General features: G+C 45.3%; 1 protein-coding gene across 1 annotated transcript in view; it reads left to right on the top strand.

Moving 5' to 3' along the window:
- Positions 1-18,407, top strand: part of LOC121281230 (sialic acid-binding Ig-like lectin 13) — a 65,704-nt gene that overhangs the window by 15,445 nt on the left and 31,852 nt on the right. The window contains exons 3-4 of the mRNA XM_041194039.1: positions 6,353-6,712; positions 6,832-7,119. Coding sequence (XP_041049973.1) covers positions 6,353-6,712; positions 6,832-7,119 — 648 coding nt within the window. The remainder of the gene's footprint in view (positions 1-6,352; positions 6,713-6,831; positions 7,120-18,407) is intronic.

The raw sequence follows: 18,407 nt of genomic DNA, 5'->3' as shown, positions 1-18,407 counted from the left end.
CATGAGACTTCATGGGGTCTGGAGTCAATGTTGAGGACTCCCAGGGCAACTCCCTCCCAACTTTATACCACTGTGCCACCACCGCTGTTGGGCCTGTCCTGCCGGTGGGACAGGACATACCCTGGGATGTGATGGTGTAGTCTGGGACATTTTCTGTAAAGTATGATTCCATGAGGATGACTATGTCAGGCTGTTGCTCAACTAGTCTGTGAGGCAGCTCCCCAATTTTGGCACTAGCACCCAAATATTAGTAAGGATGACTTTGCAGATTCGATAGAGCTGCGATTGCCTTGTCATTTAAGGTGCCTAGGTCGATGCTGGGTGGTCCATCCGGTTTCATTCCTTTTTTGTGTCTTTGTAGTGGTTTGATACAACTGAATGGCTTGCTAGGCCTTTTCAGAGGACATTTAAGAATGAACCACATTGCTATGGGTCTGGAGTCACATGTAGGCCAGACCAGTAACAACTAAAGGGTATTAGTGAACCAGATGGATTTTTACAACAATGGTTTCATGGTCACCATTACACTTTTAATTCCAGATTTTTAATTGAATTTAAATTCCACCATCTGCTGTGGCAGGATTTCAGCCCGGGTCCCCAGAGCATTACCCTGGGTCTCTGGATTACTAGTCCAAAGACAATATCATCATGCCATCACCTGCAAACAAAGATGTTAAGCATGGCTCAGCTTGGCATCCTTTCCAAAGCCTCAACATCATTCACCATGTGAGGAAACCAAAGCTAGATACATTGTTCAAACAAAGGCCTGACCAAGGGTACAATCACATTGTGTAAAGCAGCATGCCGTAGCTGATCACAAACATCTTTTACCTCATGGGGTCTTTCATCTGTTACACTATATTCTAAATCATCTGTCCTAGTGTCCACAGGCTGCCCTAGTACATCACGCTTTCGGCCTCACATCTTACTTTGCCAGCAGCCTGGGCAAATCCCTATCCGAAAGATCTGACATCTCCTCTCATGGCGATATTTCTTGTCACTGACCGCCTCGGGGCATTGCAGGTGTTATTTTCAGTTCCGCCATCTGAGTATTAATCTAGCGAAAACAGCCCGGCATCCCTCTGTGATAAAATCCATATGATTTTGTCCCATTGAAATCAGGCGATGAAGTTCTAACTCAAAGCCATCCCTCACAACTTGACAATAGAAGTGACTGTTGATTTGAGGCAATTTTTAATTTATTATTTTACCCCAAGTGTAATTGCACATGAGAGTGAAGACCAGGTGTAGCCTTCAGGTAGTGTGAGGTTTAAAGTGCAGGGGATGATTGTGCTATCAATGAACAGCTTAAGGAAGCATTGGGACAGTTGGGTAAAACAAGGGGTGAAATTCACTTTGGGTGGTGACGCAAAATGGCCAGGAGGAAATCAACTGCTTACTTTTATACTGAAGTTCAAAACATACTTCACCCCCAAATTGTACACAGGGTGGTTTATCCATCACCCAGTTCTCTAACCAAATTTCAGAAACAACTTGAATTTCTATGGCTTCTTCAATGGAAGTGCTTCAGAGAGGTATAAGGATAAAATAGTCAGCAAACTAGCAAGGAGGGATTACGGAAGGGTATGGAAAAGTTTAGTCAGAGTATCCTTAGTAGAATAGATCCTTAAGGGATTTAGACAGTTCATGATTGGGAAGAGAAGTCATTGCTGGAGACACTGTGACCACGATTGAATATGTTAGAGTGAGAGCATGGGTGGTCCCACCAAAATGGAGAACAGAGGAGAGGTGTTGGAGGAGGACAAAATGGATGGCACGTTGAAGGGGCAAAGAGATGGAGGACGACAAGGAATGACAATGGACCACAGTCACATTGAATGTGAATTTGCTTAGGGCCATTTCAGTGTTGGGGGAGGACAGAAAGCTGAATGGAGGGAGTCAACTGAAGGAGTTGTGGAAGAGATTGACATAGGGAAAAATTTTCCCCTTGTTGCGGGGGGGGGTGGGGGGGAGTGTGGGAGCGGGTGTGGGTGGGCACGCCTCCGATCAGTGGCCCCAATTGGGAGCGCACCGCCATTTTACATGGGCAGGCCAGTTAAGGCCCGCCCAGAGTGAGGCCTGCTCGGAAGCACTATGCGCTCCCTGTGTGGGAGGGGTGGATTCCCTCATAAAGCCTCACCCCGCCAGTGGATGAGGTTTCATGCTTTTACCAAAGCCCGCCAGGGCTCCTGGCCTGCCCGCCAACCTTAAGGCTGGACGGGCAGGTTCACTAATGACCTTAATTAATTTTTCGATTGCCTCAATAGGCCATTAACATGTCGGGGGGTGCAGAGTTGACTTGGCTGTGGCCCCGCCGACCTGAAAATGGAAATGACACGGGGTGACATTGGGAGTTCCACCTGACATTATCCCGCGTCATTTTACACATCGGTGAGCAGGCCCCGCCTCTGCTTACCAACCGGAAGATCCTGCCCATAGATCTCAGAAGGGACAAGAAGATGAAGGAGTTTGAGCTTAGTGGTAGGAGATGGGTAATAGTTGGTAAGCATAAGGAAATGAGGGTGGCTTTTCTGTGGGGTCCGAAGTGGGTGATGATGGCATTTTTTTTTAGAGGAGATGCACAGAAAAGGGTACAGTTCGAATTATAAGCATGAAGGCCAAAAGGTGAAATTGGGTGCTCAGGAGGTTAGGGGAATGGTATTGAAGGTGGATATCGAGAAGAAGGGCAGGTTAGGGTGATAGGGAAGAAACTAAAGATTCTGTCTTGGAGTGAGAACAGGACTGAGAGAGTGTTTGACTTTGAGGTCAAGGGAAAAAAGACAGTAGGAAGAGGAAGAGCCAGCTGAATCGATGGTTTGAATTTCGTTGACAATAAATTTGCTGAGCTCTCTGCACTTGTATCCAAGTTCATCAAACAGAATTCGGAAAAGGGATAAAGAAAACCAATCAGCTGCTAGACAAACTGCTCCAACAACAAAAATTACCCACTGAGACAGGAGTAAGAATATCTATTGCCACTAACTCACCACAGCAATCACATCTGAAAAAAAGGAAAGAGGAACACAGCAGGATGTCTCAAATTGGGTTCTGGACTGAAGTCTGAATTTTACAAGAAATTTCCCAGCCGCAACTTCTCTCATCAAAGAGCTTTTCTACGCTGACTCATGGCTTCTCTCTGTCTTTATTTAACAGCAATTGAACTGGGTGACTTGGCGAACTCTGACGCAGGCAGGTGCATGAGTTTACACTGTCAGCCAGCTTGTCAGTTTCCCAGCACCATCCCACCCCTGAACATTTTCCCTCCATCTTGGGGTGCCCTCTCTCTCACTTCCCTGACAAGGCATCTTGCTGCTTCTTCTGATCTGGAGGACCTTCTATTGGCCTTCCAGCTTCAAAAGCCTCCCATCATCCTTAGGTGGATAGTGAGGCCACCCTCTGCCCACTAATTGGCCAGTTCAGGGAAAATTACAACCGGGTGACTGTTCCCCAATTTGACCTGGGCACCAGGGCCCTGAAGCCCCCAAGGAAAATCATACCTCTCAGTGATACATTTGTGCACTGCATTGTATAATGCACCTATCTTTGTATTTTAAAAAATCACAATTTCATTTAGGTTGACTTAAGACATAGGAAATCCATGAGTTTTAGGATCACCTTCACCCATGTGATCTTTTGGATAGGTTTTGGTCACCTGAGGGGTTTGAAGAAGAATTTTCCAGCACATTCTTTTTTCAATGATTGGTCTGGGTCTTTTTCCTCTGATTTCTTTTTAATCCCCTAAATTAAATGATTAAAGGGATTGTGTGTGAGGGCAGGGTGTTGATGGGAGGAAGAGGTGATGGTAGCTTCTAGTCATGATGTGCCAGTCAATATGAGTGTGGGTCGGGGTGTGATGGACCATTTGGTCTTTTTCTACCCATCATCTTCACATGTTAGATATTTTCAGTTTGACCATAAAACTTACCTTACCCAATACAAGCAGGGAAACACTGAATATACTCAGCAGGTCAGATGACATTTGTAGGGAGGGAAACAGAGCTAATATTTTAGGTTGATGACCTTTCATCAGAATTCAGAAAAGCTAAAGATGTAACAGTTTTAAGCAAGTTAGGAGGCAGGGGAAGAAGGGGTTGGGGGAGTGGAGAACAAAAAAGAAGGTTATGGTGGAAGGCAGGAGAGAATAAATGACATAAGGGATGATGGTGCAACGTATAAAGAGATCACAATAGGACAAGTAAAGAAACAAAGGTGAGTCTAGATGAGGTATAAATGGTAATATCCAAATCATTACCAACAGCTGCTGTCCAAAACAGTAGGAACCCATTTAGCATCTGAAATTTGTGAAAAAATGTTGAGTCTGGAAGGGTGTAAAGTGCCTCACCAAAACATAAGAGATGCTGTTCTTCAATCTTCCAGTAATGTTCATTAGAACACCAAAAGAGACCAAGGACAGAGTGGTTGAGGGAATAAAGTGACAAGCAACTGGAAACTCAGAGTCATGCTGGTGGACTGAATGGAGGTGTTCACAAAGTGGTCACCCAATCTGTACTTGGTCACCCTAATGTAAAGGGGCCACATTGTGAGCAGCGAATACGGTATACTAAATTCAAAGACATTCAATAAATCATTGTTTCAACTGAGAGGAGAGCTGGGGGCCTTGGAGGGTGGGAAAAGAGAAGGTAAAAGGGCGCGAGCTGCATCTCCTGCGCTTGCACGGGATGGTGTTGTGGCAATTAAGTTTTACCAGGATCAAATGCCTTCCCTATTGCCCTGCCCAAAATCAAACATAACGAGAAAGAAGCAAGATTAAGCAATAAAACCTACCACCACCTCAATGCACTGATCTAAATTTCCCACCTTCCCCCTCCCTTGGTAGGACAGCTATTAGCCGTTCCTGGCCCACCTGCTACACTTAAGTGCTGGTGAGTTGGAAGGCCCGAGCTCCTGACCCATTTCCCAACAGTGAAATAATGACCTGGCGATCCATTTTAGGGTTGTTCAAGTGATAAATATTGTCCGGGACCCCAGGTGGAACTCTCCTCTTCTTCTTTGAAAAGTGGCATGGAGTCTTTCACATCCACCTGAGGAGCAAGGTCTCATCCAAGAAACCACACTGTACAGTGTAGTAGTCCCTCAGGTGGGGAGTCAGCCTGGATTAAGTGCTTTAGGGGAGATTGCAGTATAGTGATAATGTCACTGGACTAGTAATCCAGAGAGCCAGGTTAATGTTCTGGGGACACAGGTACAAATCCCACCACAGGAGCTGGTAGAATTTAAATTCAGTTAATAAATCTGGAATATAAAGCTAGTCTCAGTAATGGAGACTGTGCCAACAATTGTTGTAAAAACCCATCTGGTTCACTGATGCCCTTTGGGAAAGGAAATCTGCCGTCCTTGCCTGGACTGGCCTAAATGTGACTCCAGACCCACAGCAATGTGGTTGACTCTTGACTGTCCTCTGAACTGGTCTAGCAAGCCACTAGTTCAAGGGCAATGAGGGATGGACAACAAATGCTGGTCTTGCCAGCCATCTCATTAAAGAATTTTTAAAAAATCTTTGCATTTTGAATTGAACTCGTGAGATAGAATCTTACCTATGGTGGACAGGCTGGGCAGGAGCGGGTAGGGGCGGTAGCAGACCCGATCGCCACCCGTGATCGGGTTGCGTGCTGCCGTTTTACGCAGGCAGGCCAATTAAGGCCCGCCCAGCATAACACATGGTCAGTAGCACTCAACGCTACTTGTGCAGGCGGGGGGAGGAGGGAGAGTCGGGGCCTGCCTCGGGGAGATTAAGTGGATAGTAAAAGTTTTTTTAAAATAAATAAAAAATTATTTAAACATGTCCCCTCATATGACTGTGTCACAGGAGCTGGGACATGTGTGTGAAATTGACAAAATTTATTTATTTATTTTATAATTCTATAAAACCTTCAGGAAAGCTCATCCCATCCGTGGATGAGATTTCCTGGAAAACACGAAGGCCGCTTGGGCTCTTTGCTTGCCCGCCAACCTTAAGGTCGGATGAGCAGCATTGTTAATAGGGTAAATTGCTTTCTTAATGGCCTTAATAGGCCATTGACACTTCGGCAGGCGCGCAGCTGCCTCCGACGCATGCCTGACGTCAACTTGCATCACTTTACGCGTCGGCATGTCCAGCACGGCCCTGCATGCCAACGGCAATATCCTGTCCTTGGCATCCTGTCTCAGAGGTGAGAGTGCTACCATTGAGCTTCAATTTCCTTGTTGTAAGTCTCCTATTTAAATGTAACATGAAATTGTTGGAAAAATGATTGAATGATGCATGATTAGAAATTGTCCTTCTAGATTACAGGAGTAACAGTAGATTTGGGATCGGTGTATCACAGTGTTTTCTGCTCTTTCTCCTCTCCAGGTTCTATGGCTACTAATGGTTGGAGTGTTACAGTTCCGGATTCTGTTTCTGCCTTGCAGGGGACCTCTGTGATCTTTGGTTGTTCTTTTCAATACCCTTACTATTCAAACACACATGCAGATGATATAACTGCTAGGTGGTTAAAAGACCCGTGTGAGCCAGGCTCTATAGATCTATACAATAATAAAGCAGAAAACTTGGAACATGGAATTAAATTGATAGGAGACCTGAATGAGAAAAACTGCTCTCTTCAGATAAATGACATTCAGAAAACCCACAATGGTCATTATTGCTTCAGATTTGAATTAAAAGATGAAGACAAGTGGACAGGAAAGCCTGGCTTGGTTCTCACTGTTTACGGTAAGTATTTCTTCCCAATAATTATCCTGTCTTGTACAACTCTTAGCTGCATTTATTTCATAAACTGAATGCACAAACCGACTTCACAATCCATACCTTCCCTTTCCTTTCTCCTACAGCTCGTCCAGAAAGACCCAATATCTCACTTTCCACAGTGTTGGTTGAAGGGGTTAACGCCAGTTTGATTTGTTCCTCCTCCAACGTTGACAAAAAGGCCCAGCCCAGTCTCAATTGGTATGGCACTGCTGACTTTGCAGTGACACAATGCAATGTTAACAACTCAACATTCAGCAGCTGCCTCAGTTTCATCCCATTGTACCAGGATCACAATAAGGTCATCAGTTGTTCAGTCAATTACAGTAAACTCCCGTATTCTGATGAAGGCAACATAACCCTGGATGTAAAATGTAAGCTATTTTTTTAACCAGATCTGCTTTCAACTGCAAAAGAAAAACTATATCTGATATTTCTCCAGTGAAAGATTTCCTATTGTATTTCACAGAGAAAAACTGATTGCTCAGCCAAAGAAGGAAACACTCAGAGAGAGTGTAGCCAAACATTAGATCAGGAGTTTGGTTTTCAGGAGGGTTGTGGTGCAAGAAAACTTGACTTTTTATATAATGCTTCTCATAACTCCAAGAGCTCACGAAGAATTTTGCAGCCATTTAATTATTTTGGAAGTGTATACGCTGTTGCAATGTAGGAAAAATGGCAGCCAATTTACTCACGGCAAGATAACTGACCAGATTAGGCTTTTCGTGTGAGGGGCCACATATCCAATTGTTTCTAACTCCTGGGGCCGAACTGCAAATTTCAGAGAGATAAGAATTGGCACAACATTAAACCAGAATTTCAAAATAAGTTAAGGTATGAAGGAAAGAAGCAATGTCAAAGAAATAAATTAATTATTTTTTTTTACAAGTAATTGAGAAAAACGACCATTAGAGTGTGAGAAGGTAAAAGTGTGTATGCCCTTCTAGATTACAGGAGTAACAGTGGATTTGGGATCGGCACACGCCCAGTCACAGGGTGCACCCTCACTCACCCTCAACCACTGCGTCAGTGTGTGTGTTGGCGAGTGGGGGCAAGGGTAAGTGAGAAACCCAAGACTGAGAGTAAGGCAGACACACATTCATTCTCTCTTTCACACAAACACACACTCTCTCCCTCACACAAACACACACACTCTCTCTCACAGTCTCTCTTTCTCTCACACAAACACACACTCTCTCTCTCTCACAGTCTCTCTCTCTCACACAAACACACACTCTCTCTCTCTCACAGTCTCTCTCTCTCACAGACACAAACACACACACTCTGTCTCGCTCTCACACATACACACATTCGCTCTCTCACACAAAAACACTCATAATCTCTCCGCCACAAACACACACAATCTCTCTCTCAGTGTCTCTCTGTCTCTCACACTATCACACAAATGCACACACACTCTCTCTCTCACATAAACACACACGCTCTCTCTCTCACACAACCGCACACACACTCTCTCTCAGTCTCTCTCTCACACAAACACACACTCTCTCTCACAGTCTCTCTCTCTCACAAACACACTCTCTCTCTCCAAAAAAAACACACTTACTCACACACACACACTCTCTCTCTCACACAATCTCTCTCTCTCTCACACACACAGACTCCCTCTCTCACACAAACACACACTATCTCTCACACAGTCTCTCTCTCTCCCACATAAACAGACTCCCTCTCTCACAAGAACACACACTCTCACACAAAACACTCTCTCATGAACACATGCACTCTCTCTCTCTCTGTCTCTCTCTCACACAAACACACACACTCTCTCTCTCACACAGTCTCTCTCTCTCACACACACAAACAGACTCCCTCTCTCACACAAACACACACTATCTCACACAAAAACACTCTCCCATAAACACACACTCTCTCTCTCTGTCTCTCTCTCCCTCTCTCTCTCACTCACACAAACGCACTCTCTCTCTCACACAAACACACTCACACAAACACACACACTTTCTCTCTCACACTCTCTCGCACCAACACACACTCACTCTCACAGTCTCACTTACTCACACAAACACACTCTATCTCTCTCTCACACAGTCTCTCTCTCACATAAACAGACTCCCTCACTCACACAAACACACTCATATAAAAACACTCTCTCATAAACACATGCACTCTCTCTCTCTCTGTCTCTCTCTCTCTCACACAAACACACACTCTCTCTTTCACATCTCTCTCTCACACAAACAAACACTCTCTCTCTCACACACTCACTCTCTCACACACACAAACACACACTCTGTCACACAATCTCTCTATCTCACAAAAATGCACACACTCTCTCTCACACTCTGTCTCACACAAACATGGTCTCTCTCACACAAACACACACAATCTCTCTCTCACACAAACACACACACTCTGTCTGTCTCAATCTCTCACACAAATACAAACTCTCTCTCTCACACACTCTCTCAAACAAAAGCACTCTCTCTCACACAAACACACACACTCTCTCTCTCCCTCACAGTCTCTCTCTCTCACATGATCACACACACACTCTCTCTCTCACACAGTCTCTCTCTCTCACACAAACACACGCTCTCTCTTTCACATCTCTCTCTCACACAAACAAACACTCTTTCTCACACACTCACTCTCACACACACAAACAGACACTCTGTCACACAATCTCTCTATCTCACACAAATGCACACACTCTCTCTCACACTCTATCTCACACAAACATGGTCTCTCTCACACAAACACACACAATCTCTCTCTCACACAAACACACACACTCTGTCTGTCTCACTCTCTCACACAAATACAAACTCTCTCTCTCACACACTCTCTCAAACAAAAGCACTCTCTCTCACACAAACACACACACTCTCTCTCTCCCTCACAGTCTCTCTCTCTCACATGATCACACACACACTCTCTCTCTCACACAGTCTCTCTCTCACACAAACACACACTCTCTCTCACACACACAAATGCACACACTCTCTCTCACAATCTCTCTCACACAAACTCACACACTCCCTCTCTCGCATAAACACACACGCTCTCTCTCTCTCACACAAACGCACACACTCCCTCTGTCAGTCTCTCTCACACAAACACACATTCTCTCTCACAGTCTCTCTCGCTCACAAACACACTCTCTCTCTCTCCAACAAATACAATCTTTCTCACACAAACACACACAGTCTCTCTCTCACACAGTCTCTCTCTCTCTCACACACAAACAGACTCCCTCCCTCACACAAACTCACACTATCTCTCATACAAAAACACTCTCATAAACACACACACTCTCTCTCTCTCTGTCTCTCTCTCCCTCTCTCTCCTAAACACAAACACATTCACTCTCTCTCACACAAACACACTCACACAAACATACACACACTCTCTCTCACACAAACACACACCCAATCTCACAGTCTCGCTTACTCACACAAACACACACACTCTCTCTCTCACACAGTCTCTCTCTCTCTCTCACACAAACACACTCACACAAACACACACTCTTTCTCTCACACAAACACATTCTCTGTCACACAAACACACACTCCCTCTCACTCTCACTTTCTCACACAAACACACACTCTCTCTCTCACACACTCTCCGTCTCTCACACAAAAGCACTCAATCTCACACAACCACACACACTCTCTTTCTCACAGTCGCTCTCTCTCACACACAAACACACACACTCTCTCTCTCTCTCTCAGACACACTCTCTCACACACACAAACACACACGCTCTCTCTCACAGTCTCTCTCACACAAACACACACACTCTCTCTCTCTCTGTCACACAATCACACACACTCTCTCACACAAACACACACACTCTCTCTGTCTCACTCTCTCACACAAGCACACACTCTCTCTCACACAAAAGCACTCTCTCTCACACAAACACACACACTCTCTCTCTCTCCCTCAGTCTCTCTCTCAAATGAACACACACACACTCTCTCTCTCTCACACAGTCTCTCTCACACAAACACACACACTCTCTCTCACACACATAAACGCACACTCTCTCTCACAATCTCTCTCTCACAAACACACACACTCTCTCTCTCACAGTCTCTTTCTCTCTCAAACCAACACACGCTCTGTCTCCCACACTCTCTCTCTCACACAAACGCACACACTCACTCTCTCTGTCTCTCTCTCTCTCTCATAAACACACACGCTCTCTCTCTCACACACAAATGCACACACTCCCTCTCTCAGTCTCTCTCTCACACAAATGCACACACTCTCTCTCACCGTTTCTCTCTCACACACAAACACACACTCTCTCTCACAGTCTCTCTCTCTCTCTCACAAACACACTCTCTCTCTCCAACAAAAACACTCTTTCTCACACAAACACACACACTCTCTCTCTCACACAGTCTCTCTCTAACTCACACAAACAGACTCCCTCTCTCACACAAACACACACTATCTCTCACACAAAAACACTCTCTCATAAACACACACTCTCTCTCTCTGTCTTTCTTTCCCTATCTCTCTTAAACACAAACAAAACACACTCTCTCTCACACAAACACACTCACACAAACACACACACTCTCTCTCTCACACTCTCTTACACCAACACACACTCACTCTCACAGTCTCACTTGCTCACACAAACACACACTATCTCTCACACAGTCTCTCTCTCTCTCACATAAACAGATTCCCTTGCTCACACAAACACACTCTCATACAAAAACACTCTCTCATAAACACATGCACTCTCTCTCTCTCTGTCTCTCTCACACACACAAACACACACTCTCTCTTTCACAGTCTCTCTCACACAAACAAACACTCTCTCTCTCACACACTCACTCTCTCACACATACAAACACACACTCTGTCACACAATCTCTCTATCTCACACAAATGCACACACTCTCTCTCACACTCTATCTCACACAAACACGGTCTCTCTCACACAAACACACACAATCTCTCACACAAACACACACACTCTGTCTGTCTCACTCTCTCACACAAATACAAACTCTCTCTCACACACTCTCTCACACAAAAGCAGTCTCTCTCACACAAACAGACACTCTCTTTCTCCCTCACAATCTCTCTCTCTCACATGAAAACACACACACACTCTCTCTCACAGTCTCTCTCTCTCTCACACAAACACACGCTCTCTCACACACACAAACGCACACACTCTCTCACAATCTCTCTCACACAAACTCACACAGTCTCTCTCTCTGTCTCTCTCTCTCGCATAAACACACACGCTCTCTCTCACTCACACAAACGCACACATTCCCTCTCTCACACCCTCTCACACCAACACACACTCACTCTCACAGTCTCACTTGCTCACACAAACACACACTATCTCTCTCTCACACAGTCTCTCTCTCTCTCACATAAACAGACTCCCTCGCTCACACAAACACACTCTCATACAAAAACACTCTCTCATAAACACATGCACTCTCTCTCTCTCCAACAAAAACACTCTTTCTCACACAAACACACACACTCTCTCTCTCACACAGTCTCTCTCTCTCACTCACACAAACAGACACCCTCTCTCACACAAACACACACTATCTCTCACACAAAAACACTCTCTCATAAACACACACACTCTCTCTCTCTTTCTCTCTTTCCCTATCTCTCTTAAACACAAACACACTCTCACACAAACACACTCACACAAACACACACACTCTCTCTCTCACACTCTCTCACACCAACACACACTCACTCTCACAGTCTCACTTGCTCACACAAACACTCTCTCTCTCACACACAAACACACAGTCTCTCTTTCACAGTCTCTCTCTCACACAAACAAACACTCTCTCACACACTCACTCTCTCACACACACAAACACACACTCTGTCACACAATCTCTCTATCTCACACAAATGCACACACTCTCTCTCACACTCTATCTCACACAAACACGGTCTCTCTCACACAAACACACACAATCTCTCTCTCACACAAACACACACACTCTGTCTCACTCTCTCACACAAATACAAACTCTCTCTCTCACACACTCTCTCAAACAAAAGCACTCTCTCTCACACAAACGCACACACTCTCTCTCTCCCTCACAGTCTCTCTCTCTCACATGAACACACACACTCTCTCACACACACAAATGCACACACTCTCTCTCTGTCACACAAACACACACACTCTCTCACACAAACACACGCACTCTCTCTGTCTCACTCCCTCACACAAACACACACTCTCTCTCACACTAAAGCACTCTCTCTCACACAAACACACACACACTCTCTCTCTCCCTCAGTCTCTCTCTCACACGAACACACACACACTCTCTCTCTCACACAGTCTCTCTCTCTCACACAAACACACACACTCTCTCTGTCTCACTCTCTCACACAAACACACACTCTGTCTCTCATACAAAAACACTCTCTCTCACACAAACACACACACTCTCTCTCTCTGTCACACAAACACACACACTCTCTCACACAAACACACACACTCTCTCTGTCTCTCTCTCTCACACAAACACAAACTCTCTCTCTCACACAAAAGCACTCTCTCTCACACAAACACACACACTCTCTCACACAAACACACACACTCTCTCTGTCTCACTCTCTCACACAAACACACACTCTCTCTCACACTAAAGCACTCTCTCTCACACAAACACACACACTCTCTCTCTCTCCCTCAGTCTTTCTCTCACACGAACACACACACACTCTCTCTCTCACACAGTCTCTCTCTCTCACACAAACACACACACTCTCTCTCACACACATAAACTCACACACTCTCTCTCACAATCTCTCTCTCACAAACACACACACTCTCTCTCTCACAGTCTCTCTCTCTCTCACACCAACACACGCTCTGTCTCCCACACTCTCTCTCTCACACAAACTCACACACTCTCTCTCTCTGTCTCTCTCTCTCATAAACACACACGCTCTCTCTCTCACACACAAATGCACACACTCTCTCTCAGTTTCTCTCTCACACATAAACACACACTCTCTCTCACAGTCTGTCTCTCTCACAAACACACTCTCTCTCTCTCCAACAAAAACACTCTCACACAAACACACACACTCTCTCTCTCTCACACAGTCTCTCTCTCTCACTCACACAAACAGACTCCCTCTCTCGCACAAACACACTATCTCTCACACAGAAACACTCTCTCATAATCACACACTCTCTCTCTCTGTCTCTCTTTCCCTATCTCTCTTAAACACAAACACACTCTCTCTCACACAAACACACTCACACAAACACACACACTCTATCTCTCACACTCCCTCACACCAACACACACTCACTCTCACAGTCTCACTTTCTCACACAAACACACTCACTCTCTCTCTCACACAGTCTCTCTCTCTCTCACATAAACAGACTCCCTCTCTCACACAAACACGCTCTCATACAAAAACACTCTCTCATAAACACATGCACTCTCTCTCTCTGTCTCTCTCACTCTCTTACACACAGAAACACACTCTCTCTCTCACACACTCACTATCTCACACACACAAACACACACTGTCACACAATCTCTCTATCTCACACAAATGCACACACTCTCTCTCACACTCTCTATCTCACACAAACACAGTCTCTCTCACACAAACACACAAAATCTCTATCTCACACAAACACACACACTCTCTCTCACACACATAAACTCACACACTCTCTCTCACAATCTCTGTCTCACAAACACACACTGTCTCTCTCTCACAGTCTCTCTCTCTCTCACACCAACACGCTCTGTCTGCCACACTCTCTCTCTCACACAAACGCACACACTCTCTCTCTCTGTCTCTCTCTCTCTCTCTCATAAACACACACGCTCTTTCTCTCACACACAAATGCACACACTCCCTCTCTCAGTCTCTCTCTCACACAAACACACACTCTCTCTCACAGTTTCTCTCTCACACACAAACACACACTCCCTCTCACAGTCTCTCTCTCTCACAAACACACTCTCTCTCTCTCCAACAAAAACACTCTTTCTCACACAAACACACACACTCTCTCTCTCACACAGTCTCTCTCTCTCACTCACACAAACAGACTCCCTCTCTCGCACAAACACACTATCTCTCACACAAAAACACTCTCTCATAAACACACACACTCTCTCTCTCTGTCTCTCTTTCCCTATCTCTCTTAAACACAAACACACTCTCTCTCACACAAACACACTCACACAAACACACACACTCTCTCTCTCACACTCTCTCACACAAACACACACTCACTCTCAAAGTCTCACTTGCTCACACAAACATACACTATCTCTCTCTCACACAGTCTCTCTCTCTCTCACATAAACAGACTCCCTCGCTCACACAAACACACTCTCATACAAAAACACTCTCTCATAAACACATGCACTCTCTCTCTCTGTCTATCTCTCTCACACACAAACACACACTCTCTCTCTCTCACGCACTCACTCTCTCACACAAACAAACATGCACTGTCACACAATCTCTCTATCTCACACAAATGCACAAACTCTCTCACACTCTCTATCTCACACAAACACAGTCTCTCTCACACAAACACACACAATCTCTCTGTCACACAAACACACACTGTCTCTCTCACACAAACACACACTCTCTCTCTGTCTCACTCTCTCTCACAAATACACACTCTCTCTCTCACACACTCTCACTCTCACAAAAGCACTCTCTCTCACACAAACACACACACTCTCTCTCGCACACACAAATGCACACACTCTATCTCACAATCTCTCTTTCACAAACACACACACTCTATCTCTCACAGTCTCCCTCTCTCTCACACCAACACACGCTCTGTCTCCCACACTCTCTCTCTCACACAAATGCACACACTCTCTCTCTCTCTGTCTCTCTCACACAAACACACACTCTCTCTCACAGTCTCTCTCTCACACACACACACTCTCTCTCACACAAACACATATTCTCTCTCACAATCTCTCTCTCTCACAAACACACTCTCTCTCTCTCCAACAAAAACACTCTTTCTCACACAAACACACACACTCTCTCTCTCACACAGTCTCTCTCTCTCTCTCACACAAACAGACTCCCTCTCTCACACAAACACACACTATCTCTCACACAAAAACACTCTCATAAACACACACACTCTCTCTCTCTGTCTCTCTCTCCCTCTCTGTCTTAAACACAAACACATTCACTTTCTCTCACACAAACACATTCATACAAACATAAACACTCTCTCTCTCACACTCTCTCACACAAACACACACTCACTCTCACAGTCTCGCTTGCCCACACAAACACACACACCCTCTCTCTCACACAGTCTCTCTCTCTCTCTCTCTCACACAAACACACTCACACAAACACACACACTCTCTCTCTCACACTCTCTCGCACAAACACATTCTCTGTCACACAAACACACACTTCCTCTCACAGTCTCACTCTCTCACACAACACACACTCTCTCCCTCACACACTCTCTGTCTTTCACACTAAAGCACTCAATCTCACACAACCACACATTCTCTCTCCCACAGTCTCTCTCTCACACACAAATGCATTCACTCTCTCTCACACTCTCTATCTCACACAAACACAGTCTCTCTCACACAAACACACTCACTCTCTCTGTCACACTCTCTCACACAAACACACAAACTCGCTCTCTCTCTCTTTCTCACAGAAACACACACTCTCTGTCTCTCTCACAGTCTCTCTCACACACAAAAACACTCTCTCTCTCCCTCACTCTCTCTCTCTCACAAATAAACACACACTCTCTCTCTCACAGTCTCTCCCTTTCACACACCCACTCACGCTCTCACACACAAACACACGCTCTCTCTCTCACACACTCCCTCTCACACAAAAATACTCACTCTCACACACAAGCACACACACTTTCTCCCTCTCTCTCACACAGTAGCTCTCTCTCACACAAACGCACACACTCTCTTTCTCAGTCTCTCCCTTTCACACATACACACACACTCTCTCTCTCACACAAACACACACACTCTCTCTCTCACACACAAACACTCTATCTCACAGTCTCTCACACACAAACACACACACTCACTCTCTCTCTCTCACAGTCTCTCTCTCTCTCTCACACAGAAACACACACTCTCTGTCTCTCTCACAGACTCTCTCTCTCACACACAAAAACAATCTCTCTCTCACAAACACACACACTCTCTCCCTCCCTCACACTCTCTCTCTCTCTCTCACAAACAAAAACGCACTCTCTTTCTCACACAATCTCCCTTTCACACAAACACACACACTCTCTCACACAAACACACCCACTCACGCTCTCACACACAAACACACACTCTCTCTCTCACACACATTCTCTCTCACACAAAAGCACTCACTCTCACACAAACACACACACTCCCTGCCTCACAGTCTCTCTCTCTCTCACACAAACACACACTCTCACACAAACACACACTCTCTCACATTCTCTCCCTCTCACACAAACACACACTCTCTCACACAAAAACACTCTCTCTCACAAAAACACACTCTCTCTCACACAAACACACACTCTCTCTCACACAAGCACACACACTCTCTCTCTCTCAGTCTCTCTCTCTCTCGCTCACACAAATACACACTCTCTCCCACACTCTCTCTCTCACACAAACACACACACTCTCTCTCTCACATATATACACAAGGCCTCTCTCTCACAAACGCACACACTCTCTCTGTCTCTCTCTCTCACACAAAAACACACTCTCTCTCCCACACTCTCTCTCTCACACAAACGCACACACTCTCGCTCTCACATATACACACACGGTCTCTCTCACAAACGCACACACTGTCTCTGTCCCTCTCTCTCACACAAACACACACTCTCTCTCACACACACATTCTCTCCAACAAAAACGCTCTCTCTCACACACACAAACACTCTCTCTGACAGTCTCTCTTGCTCACACAAACATACACACTCTCTCTCACACTCTCTCTCTCACACAAACTCACTCTCTCTCACACAAAAACACACTCCCTCTCTCACAGTCTCTCTCTCACACAAAAACATTCTCTCTCTCCCTCACTCTCTCTCTCTTTCACAAACAAACACACACTCTCTCTCTCACAGTCTCTCCCTTTCACACAAACACACAAACTCTCACACACAAACACATGCTCTCTCTCTCACACACTCCCTCTCACACAAAAACACTCACTTTCACACACAAGCACACACACTTTCTCCCTCTCTCTCACACAGTAGCTCTCTCTCACACAAACGCACACACTCTCTCACAGTCCCTCTCTCACACACAAACGCACACACTCTCTTTCTCAGTCTCTCCCTTTCACACATACACACACACTCTCTCTCTCACACAAACACACACACTCTCTCTCTCACACACAAACACTCTATCTCACAGTCTCTCACACACAAACAAATACTCTCTCTCACACACAAACACACACACTCACTCTCTCTCTCACAGTCTCTCTCTCTCTCACACAGAAACACACACTCTCTGTCTCTCTCACAGACTCTCTCTCTCACACACAAAAACAATCTCTCTCTCACAAACACACACACTCCAGCTTTCACACAAACACACACTCTCTCACACACTCTCACACAAAAACACTCTCTCTC

The sequence above is a fragment of the Carcharodon carcharias genome, chromosome 8, assembly GCF_017639515.1.
Source record: "Carcharodon carcharias isolate sCarCar2 chromosome 8, sCarCar2.pri, whole genome shotgun sequence".
Taxonomy (NCBI): Eukaryota; Metazoa; Chordata; class Chondrichthyes; order Lamniformes; family Lamnidae; genus Carcharodon; species Carcharodon carcharias.
Note: the sequence above shows the minus strand (reverse complement) of the source record. Positions and strands in the feature narration are given on the sequence as shown.